The 9,542-nt window shown below is 56.9% G+C and overlaps 1 protein-coding gene across 1 annotated transcript; it reads right to left on the bottom strand.

Annotated features, from left to right (window-relative positions):
* Positions 1 to 1,149: 1,149 nt before the first annotated feature.
* On the bottom strand, positions 1,150 to 8,884 carry VSIG8 (V-set and immunoglobulin domain containing 8). Its single transcript, XM_004390207.2, has 7 exons — positions 8,818 to 8,884; positions 5,001 to 5,176; positions 4,361 to 4,562; positions 4,017 to 4,238; positions 3,079 to 3,198; positions 2,593 to 2,788; positions 1,150 to 1,723 (listed from the first exon to the last, which is right to left on the bottom strand). Exons 1-7 carry the CDS (start codon positions 8,864 to 8,866, stop codon positions 1,441 to 1,443), a joined length of 1,248 nt encoding a protein of 415 aa, XP_004390264.1. The 5' UTR covers positions 8,867 to 8,884; the 3' UTR covers positions 1,150 to 1,440.
* Between the last annotated feature and the right edge of the window lie 658 nt (positions 8,885 to 9,542).

Raw genomic sequence — 9,542 nt, 5'->3', positions numbered from 1 at the left:
GAAGTACTAGGCTCTTCAGAAGGCTCCCGGCCCCTAGACCAGGACCATTCCCAGTTGTGTGCCTGTGGCTGCCGTCCTGTATGGACCTGGTCCACTAGAGAGGGCTGACTTGGGGATGTGCTGCTTGTGGGCTCCCTGGGAGTAGAACTTGGACTAAGGGATAAAAGCCATATGGAGGCAAAAACTGGGTTCCATAGAAGAAATATGTCTCTGACAGTCAGAGGCGGAATGGACTGCTTTGGGAGGTAGTGAGCAGTCACTGCAGGTACTCAAGAAGAGACTGGAAGATTCTTTGTCAGGAATGTTGTAGAAGAAATTCAAATAGAGAAATAGTCTCATGTTCCTGGAGTCAAACAAGCCTGGATCAAATCCTGAATTACTACCTTTGTCACCTTGATCACAATACCTAATCCCTTTGAGCCTCAGTTTATCTGTATAATGGGATAATGCACAACCTCACAGGATGAAAGTAGGAATTAAATAAAACAAAATATCTGCAAGTACCTGGCATTCCGTAGGTACCCAATAAATGGCAATCCCCTTCCCAACAAAAAGATGTTGGGTTAGACGACCCTGAAAGTCTTTGCACCCCAGAGAGTACGCCTGCAACCCTTCCTAGCTGCTGAGAAGGAAGGCAAGCATCTGGGTGAGATACAGAAGTCAGGATTGGATCCATAAGGAAAGGACCATGCTGAGCGTGGTCAGGGAATATTCAGAGGTCATCCCTGCCAGCCCCGTTTCCCCTATTCTGATCTTCCGGAATGAAAGAGAAAAGCAGGTTTCTGGATTTAAAGTCCAGCCTGAGGAGTCTCAGTTTCCCTATCTGTATGGTGAAGAGGATTAGATGGTCCCTTCCAACCCAGATACCTTCGGATCTAAGGAGAAACGAGGAGATGGTGCAGAGATGAGGTGGGCAACAGGGAGCAATCTCTCCCATCCCTGAGGGAGCCCCTCCCACCCCCACCCCATGCCAACCCTCCTCAGAACCACAGCCACCTCGGTCTCAAGTTATACAGTTTATTTATTGTGCTAATACTGCTGCCTGGGAGCTCAGATCTCACGAACAGACAATTCAGCCCAGACTCCCATCCCACCTGGCCCCAGGGGCCCGCTGCTTTGGCTGTGGACTCCCGGCCTCTGGCCCCAGCCTCTCTCGGACACTGTCTCTGCTTCCTTCTCCCTCCCTGCCCCGGAGCCTCGGGGCCCCGGGGGTGCAGGGAGGGCTCTGGATGGTCTTTCTCTGCTCTCCCTCGCCCCCTCCCACTTTCGGGGAGGAGGCTCTGCCTCCCCGCACTTCCCGAGTGAAATGCCTTCAGTCCCCAGCCGCCAGGCGGCCTGGGGCGGGCGAGGTCGGAGCCGGCCGAGCTTGTCCCCAGCTGCGGGCAGAGAGCCCCCGCACCCTCCTCCCCGCCGGGGCGCAGCCCGGCGCGGCGCGCGCGCTCACACCACCAGGCCGTCCTTGCGAGAAGGCAGCGGCCCCTGAGTGCTTTCGGCCGGTTCTGCGCTCTTGACCTTGACGTAGACCGGGGAGGGGCCCGCTTCGCGGGAGGCAGCAGCGACAGAGGTGCAGGGCGCCAGGGCCAAGTCCTCGGGGCAGTCACAGGGCGGAGGCGCATACTTGCGGCGCAGGGAGCTGCTGACTTTCTGCTTCGAATACCCCAGGAAGTGGGTGACTTGGCTGTCGCGCCCGCTAGCCTTGCACCCGGGCGCCACGGCGTCGTCTCTGTGGAAACAACAGGCGGGCGGGTGAGCGGGCTCCTCCGCGGCGCGGCGTGGGCACAGCCTGGGCAGAGCAGGGGGCTCTTGGCAATCTTTCGCCTCCCGCGCCTCCCTCCACCTGTCCTTCGCCTCTCTCCCTAGGTCTCGACCTGCTCTCCTCTCTGCCCCTTCCTGGGCCGGCGACCCCGCAATGGTCTCAGGGACCACCTTCCCCACGCCTCCAGACAGGGCTTGTCCACACCTGTCCGGACCGCCCATGGCAGGCAGCCCCATCCAGGTGCCCTCCAGTCCCTTTCCGATGTTTTCAGAGATCCGGAAGGAGCTACATTCCCTATCTTTCTTTCTTTAACTAACCCAGACCTCGCCCTTTCTCCCTCTCTGTCTTCTCACCTCCTGCCCCTCCAGCTTCTCCATCTTGTCCTCCAGGCCCAGGGCACTGCAGTTATTAGCGCTGCTAGCCTTGTTCTATTTTTAGTTCTAGTTTTTTCTAATATAAGTTACTAGTACTCTTCTTATAATTAACTCTTCTTAAATAAGCATGTCCAGAGTTCTCGCAGTACAGGGAAAAGGTGGGAAAAAAAAAACAACATAGGCCCTGCCCGCTAGGAGCTTACAGTCTAAACAAGACAGAGGTGTGGAGACAGGAGGGAAGTGGAGGGCAGTGGAGCAAGGTGAAGACTTGGGGTGGGGAGGGGGAGACAGAAAAGCCACGCGATGAGTGGCAGGTCGACATGCTGCGGTCCCAGCACTCCGTGGCGATGGCGGGCAGGGTTGGGGTGGGGGTCCCAGCCGGCCGGTGGCAGGCAGGGGTGGGGACGGGCAGGGCGCCGGTCCCCGGCCGCACAGCAGCATGCAGCGTGTATCAGGTTTTACCTGATCTCACAAGCCAAGTCGCAGGCCCCTCCGCTGACCCCGCCGCAGTTGCGGTAGCCGAAGACACCGCAGGGGCCGCCAGCCCTGGAGCGCCTGCAGCAGCAGCAGACGAGCCCCCAGATGCCCAGCAACAGGCAGCCCAGTATGAGCAGAGAGCCCAGCACTGCGCCGATGATCACGCCTGTGCGCCAGGAGTCTGTGGAAAGAAGTGAAGGCTGTCAGGCTTTTCTGCAGGAGGCACCAGGGCAAGGGGTCTGCGGAAAGAGGCTGAGGGCCCAGGGCGTCTCGGGGCCCTGAGACAGTCAATGAGGAAGATCCGGGGAGATGCAAATTAACCGCCTAGTCTGCTTGTTCCTCCCAGGGCTTCCCACCTGGGGGCTGATGGCATTAGGAAGGCAGAGCCACCTAAGGCTCCAAAATATAGCCCCGGGGCCTCCAATCCGAGCCTCCCGGCCACGACCCTCCCCCAGGGGGCGCTGTACTTACATGAGACCTTCACCTCCACCACGCACACACTGTAGCCCACAAAGTTGGCCACTGTGCACTGATACAGCCCGTCATCCTTGCGGGAGAGGTCCTGCAGCACCAGGTCCCCGTTGCCCAGATCTGAGACGAAAGGAGATCCGAGGTTCTAGTGAGGCGGGGGGGCATGGTCTCCCGAGAGCTCCCACCCCAGCCTGGGCTCCTGTGGGTGGGGCGTGGGACACCCCCTCTGGAGGAAGGGAAGGTTTATGCTCCTGAAGGCGCGCGCGCACACACACACACACACACACACACACACACACACACACACACACGTCCACTTCTCTCTCCAGGTCAGTCACCTCCCCCTGCTGAGGCAGAGAGGCAAGAAGGAGGGGCCCCTCTCCCAGCAACAGGACAGAGACACCAGTAATTCACTCGGTGACCTTAGGGTAATTATGTCTCCTCTCTGCGCCTTGGTCTCCTGATTTGTAGCGTGAGGACAGAGCTAGCCTCTCTAGCTCTGATATTCTTTGTTTGATTGATACTGCTTTTCTCTATGAGCCAGGAGCTTTACACACCTCATCTCATTTAATCTTCACATGCCCCTGGAAGGTAGGTAGCGTTATTCCCTTTTCATATATGAAGAAACCAAGGCATGGAAATGTTAAGCAACTTGCCTGAGTTTTGCACTCAGGCAGTGGCCTGGCCAGGACTCGAGCCCAGCTCTATCTCAAACTGTTTTCTGCCCAAATTAACCATACTGCTCTTGACTGACACCCATGTTTGCCTCCTCCTCTTCCCTCAATAGCAACTGCTGGGACAGAGGAAGGGTATCCCACAGAGGTTCCAGGTTTGACTTGGTGCCACTGATGACCCAGGAAAACCCCAGAGGCTCCCAGAGGCTCTGATCTTCCTTCCACTCAGCCCCACCCCTAGGCCCCTGGTGGGAGGGCCCTCACCTCGATCAATGGAGCTGTGAAAAGATTCGTGGTAGGAGTGCTCAGAGGGGTAGCCGTGCTGCAAGTGGTAGGACCCGGCGCGGTAAGGGCGGATGTGCCCACTGATCTTGGCCCACTTGTAGGAGAAGGGCTGGGTGCCGGCACTGGCAAAGCACTTCAGCACCACATCATTGCCTTTGGTCGTGTGGCCCTCCGTCCAGCACATGGGCACTGCGGGCCGCGCTGCAGGGAAACAGGTACATGGGAGCCAGGGCCCAGCCAAGAGGCAGAGCCAGGCTCAGGGTGGCCGAGTCACCTTGGCTGTGAAGTCAGAGGAAGGGGAGCCCAGAGGAGGGTGGCCACACCTTGAACAGTGATGATGACTTTCCGAGAGGCCGTGGTGGTCTTCTTCACCTGGCACTCATAGGTGGCTGTGTCGGATACCTGCAGGTTTAGGAGGTTGATGGAGGCATCATACTGGCTGGGGTCTGAGGCTGCAAAGTTCACCCTCTGCTGCAGATGGGGGAGGCTGCCGTGGTTGATCCTCTTGTCCTGGTACCTAAGGAACTGGGAAGAAGAGAGGCAAACAGGCAGTGAGGCAGGCAAAGCCAAGGAGGGCCATGTGGGTTGACTGCTCTGGGCAAGTCACTGAACTGTTCTGAGACTCAGATTTCTCAGCTGGAAAATGAGAATGACAAGGCCTGACCCAGTGACCACCTACAGAATATGTTAAGATCCAATGAGATCAAGCACTCTGGAAAGTGTAAGGTCGGACTGGGAACTTGTGGAGGACAGGGACCATTCTGCCTCTTCCCCTTGGAATGGGAGAAGGTGGTAGACTGGCTAGCAGAGTTCCCCTCCCTACTGCCTACTCCCTGTGAGGCCTTGGGGCAAGTTCAAAGTCTTGGTTTCCTTATCTGCCCTTTCTCCTCTCAAGAAGTTGGCTGCCCAACAGGAAAACACCCTGCAGTGTAGGGTAAGGGGAACCCAGTGCCTAGCACTCACCACGTTGTCCTGATTTGACGGGTCTGGGTGGACCTGCTTCCACTCGATGTCCAGCCCATTGGGACCATAGTCCTCAGGGTCCAGGACGTAGGGGCAGCCCAGCTTCACATTATCACCTTCCGCCAGGTACAGGGTCTCCTGGCCATCCCCATTGATCCGCACAGCAGACAGCAGTGCTGGGGGAAGGGCAGGGCAGGTAGGGTGAGGGGGCAGAACCAGGACTCAGGTAGTCAGCCCCAGCCTCTCTCTCCACCATTCCCTGTCAGCTGCAACCTGGAGCTCAAGGGGGGCTTCCACAGGGAGGAGGGGTTACTCTGAGTACGTGTGCACATATGAATTGGGGTATGCATGAGAGCATATTTTTGTATTTATGTATATTCATTTGGTAGTATCTGTGCATGCTTGTACGCACATGTATATATTTTATGATTATGTAGGATTACATCTGAATACTGTTTGTGTGTATATAGCTGTTATGTGTGCATGTATGTATACACGATCGTGTGTATGCATGCAGGAATATGTACATATATACATTGTGTGCTTATGAGTAGTTGTGGCTGCTTATGTGTGCTATAAAGATATGCATGCACATGACCAGGTAGGGTACCTACTTATGTATTTACTTGATGGTGTCAGTGTACGCGCGCGCGTGTGTGTGTGTGTGTGTCTGAAGGCATATGGAGCACACAGAGTTGTTAAACTCCCTGATAGAAGAGTCTGCCTGGGCCAAGTGAGGTGTTCATATCTGGAGGCAGGAGGCTGGACACAGCGGCCTCTGGAGTCCCTTTCCAGCCTGAGGGACAAAAGTCTGGGTGCATCTGTGTATAGCATGCATGTGGGACTGTGTGCGTATCTGTGTATGACAGTGTGGGTCTGCATGCCTACATGTGGCGGTCTATACCTATGACAGTGTCCATGGTCTGAGGGATAGTGTCTGCCTGTGTGTGACAGTGGGCAGCTGTGACCAGGAGCGTGGCCATGTTTCTGTGTGATAGTGAGTGGTGGTCTTATGTGAATACATGTGGCAATGTGGACTGTGTGTCCTTCCTCTTGTGTGATCGCGTGGCTCAGGCACAGCCACCCCCACATTCTGTCTCCCATCCAGGGTCCCTCCCCACACTGCTCAGTGCCCCACTGAGTCAGCGAGCTCCCCAGCCACTGGGCATTGCCACACACCCTTCCGGACAGCATCAGCCTCTGTGGGCTTCCTTGGTGGACAGCGAGTGAAGAGCCAGGATCCTGAAGATCAGGACTGAACTCCTCTCCCTGCCTACCCTAAAGCTCCAGGCAAGCACTAGACCCAACCGGTTGGACAAACAGAGGGAGCTGAAGGGGGTGTGCCCGTGGCCCCACCCTTGGCACGCAGGGCTCTGCCTTCCCTTTTCCTGCAGCCCTCGATTCTAGGCCCCCTCGCCTTGCCCGGCTCGCTCTTCTGCTGCATTCTTTGCGGACAGTCAGCAAGTCGCTGGGAGTTCCAGCCCCGAGTCTCACCAACTCATTCTACTCTGCCCTTCTCTGATTCTCTTCTGGGACCACATTCACACAAGTATACGCTGTCATTGCCAAACAAGTGGATGCATAGACACAAGACTTCAAAAATGCAGAGACATACCTGTGCAGACCCACCTTCCTGCACACACACACTGTCAGATCCATACAGACGCACATCTGCACACAAACACAAATGCATGTTACTCCAAAAGACACACCTACTGCACACTTCCATAGTGTGCCGTGTGCCTTCATTCAAGACCGGAAGTACAGGCAGAAGCCCTGCCCAGCAGGTTTGGCTTAGCTCTAGACAGACCAGCAGGGGCCCCTCCAGCATCCCCTACACCAGAGATCACTGAACTTGATCCGGGCTGGACATCAGCCACGCCCTAACCCAACTAGGCTCCACAGTGACCCAGAGCAGGCAGGCTGGCAGCTCAGGCTCTAACAGGACCTAGTGCTGCTTCCTCTAGCCCCAGGCCAGGAGAACACATGCTCATTCCTGAGATAAGGATCCTGATGCCATCTGCCAGGTCTTGGGGTGGCACAGGGCAAGCCCGGGATGAGCCAAAACCCAGAGGAAGAGCAGCAACTCCACCCTAGGGAAGGGCAGCTGGATGCAACACAACAGAGAGCACTCTGGCTGGAGGGAAAGGCTTCAGAGAGAGACGCTTGGGGAGGAAGGACTAGGGCTGAAAGAAAGGAGCCTCCACCTGCACCAGGCTGAGTTCTTTAGTTGTCCCCAGCCATGGAGCCTCACCCCAGCTCTTCTGTCTGCTTAGAAATTTCTCAACTTGCTCCCAAAGCGTCCAGCCTTTCTCCACCTGCTCACTCTACTTGGGAAGTTCTTCCTGCTGTCTTGCCTGGATTCCTCTTGCTCTGGCACTGAGGAAGTACTTCCAGGGAACGTGATAGAAGAGAGAGGCTGGTAGAGGGAAGAAGGTCAGTGTGGAAGAGAGAGCTGTGTGGAGAGACTCAGGCAGAAGAGAGGGACCGGGGAGAGTCACAGTGAGCTCCCTGAGAAAGAGGACAGTGGGGACTAATTGTCTTCCCTGAGAAGAAAGCACTGGTGGTTGAACTGGGGAGGAGATCCTTCTGTGAGCGGTCACCTCACTGGTAGTGTGTCCTCTCAGCTCATAAATCCTTTCTGAAATGTTCAGCTGCTCCCAGAGCTCCTAAGCCTACCTCTGGAGGAGAGGGAGAAAGGGAAGGGAGGGGAGGAGACAGCTCCCACCAGAGGACATTGGTGCATAAATACGCAGCGCTGAGCCTGTTCTCACGCACGCATAGACACTTGCCACAAGTATGGAGATGTCCCAGGTCCCCCACAGCACAGCCAGAGCTCCCCGAGAAGGCTTTGTCCACCAGCTCTGCCAGCTGGGCTCCCAGACAGAGGGAGTGTTGCTGGCATTCTGCCAGAAATCACACACACTTGCCCGCGCGCGCACGCACACATACACACACACACACACACACACACACACACACACAAGCTGAACATGCTCCCCCTTCCCAGGCACTCTTCCTCCATGCCTCCTCACCCAAAGTTCAGACCCCAAAGGGACTCAGAGCCATTTCCAGCGAGGCCCACACAATATGGCCCTTTTTGGGACTTGCCCCAACCCGGGCAGGCAGCCACAATATCCACACCTGAGCCCTGCCCTCAAGGAGTGCTCCAGTGGGGTGAGGGGCATCTGGGAGTAGCCACCCCCACCCGCCTCCGGCCTCATCCTGGAGCGGCGTTTCCCTGGTCCTCTCACAGCACCAGGGGCCTAATGTGGGGGTCTCAGGCCTGAGCTCTCACTGGCCAAGATGGAACCATCCACTCAGACTCACCCTAACCCAGATCCCTTGCCCTTTCGAGAAAGCAACAACCCTGCCCCTTGGCTCTGGCCTGGCAAGGGGAGGGCCCACACTGGAAATAGTGCGCAGACTTGATCCTTCCCAGGCTCCTCCTCAGCCCCCACCTAGCTTTGCTGCTCACCTGACCCTCTCCTACCCCACCTCCAATCCCACAGGTAACTCTGGGCAAGCCCTGTCCTCCAATTCACAGGCCTGTGCACACAGGGCACCTGCACACGTGGGAGCCCCTGGGGCTCAGGGACACAGTGCGGATGCACTCAAAAGCCTCCCCACCCATTGACACATGGCACAGAACTTCAGGCTCAGGTTCTCCTGGGGAGAGGCCCCTTGAGTAATTATCCAAACCAGGGTGACAGCAGGCAAGGGTGTGTAGTGCCCTGCCGGGGCATCTCAGATCACCTTCGCGGCCCTTCATTGAGCTCCTCACTGCCCTTTCCCTGCCCACTGCCCAGCCCCATACCTGGGCTCAGGCACACGAGCAGAAGGTGGAAGGCTCCTCGAACTCCCATGTCTCTAGGCTCGGTGTTTCCTCCTCCTGGGCTGGCTATCCCTGGGTCCGTGGCTGTGGGATGGTGGTGGCAGGTGTGAGGGGATGGGTAGAGGGAGGGGGAGCTGAGGGCCCAGACGCTGCCTGGGGTGGCGGGAAGGTGCAATGAGTGGCTGGCCGAGGAGCAGCTGGAGTTATTTCTATGGGAGGGAGAGGGCCTGGTCCCTGCCTTGGGGAGGAGCCCCAGGAACCCTAATTAGCGATGTGACAGGGTAGCCTACCCAGGCATTAGCCAGCACTCACCCAAGCTCTTCCCTATCCCAAGAGTGGCGCAGGGTGGCCAGTGGGAGTTGTAATTAGGCACCTGTTAAACTTCCACTTCCTCCTGGCCCCATCCTTGGGGTGACAACAGTTGCCTCATTTTACAACATCCACAGAGCTCCCCTCACCACTCATTTGTTTCCTCTTCCCCAAGGGAAGTGAGACAGAGGAAGGAGAAGCCAGACTTGGGGAGGAAGGGTGGCCAGGCCGTGAAGGCTGCAGCATTCCAAATCCCCACCCCTCCAGTATCCCTGACCCTCCGAAGTAACCCCAAAACAGAGCACAGGATGCCCAGGTTGAGTTCTGTGGGCAGGGGCACCACTGAAAGGGACACTTCCCCCATTGCCAGGACCTGGGGTTGGAGGGAAGGATCAGGC

The sequence above is a fragment of the Trichechus manatus genome, unplaced genomic scaffold (assembly GCF_000243295.1).
Source record: "Trichechus manatus latirostris isolate Lorelei unplaced genomic scaffold, TriManLat1.0 scaffold00288, whole genome shotgun sequence".
Classification (NCBI taxonomy): domain Eukaryota; kingdom Metazoa; phylum Chordata; class Mammalia; order Sirenia; family Trichechidae; genus Trichechus; species Trichechus manatus.
This window is presented reverse-complemented; position numbering and strand designations above follow the sequence as displayed.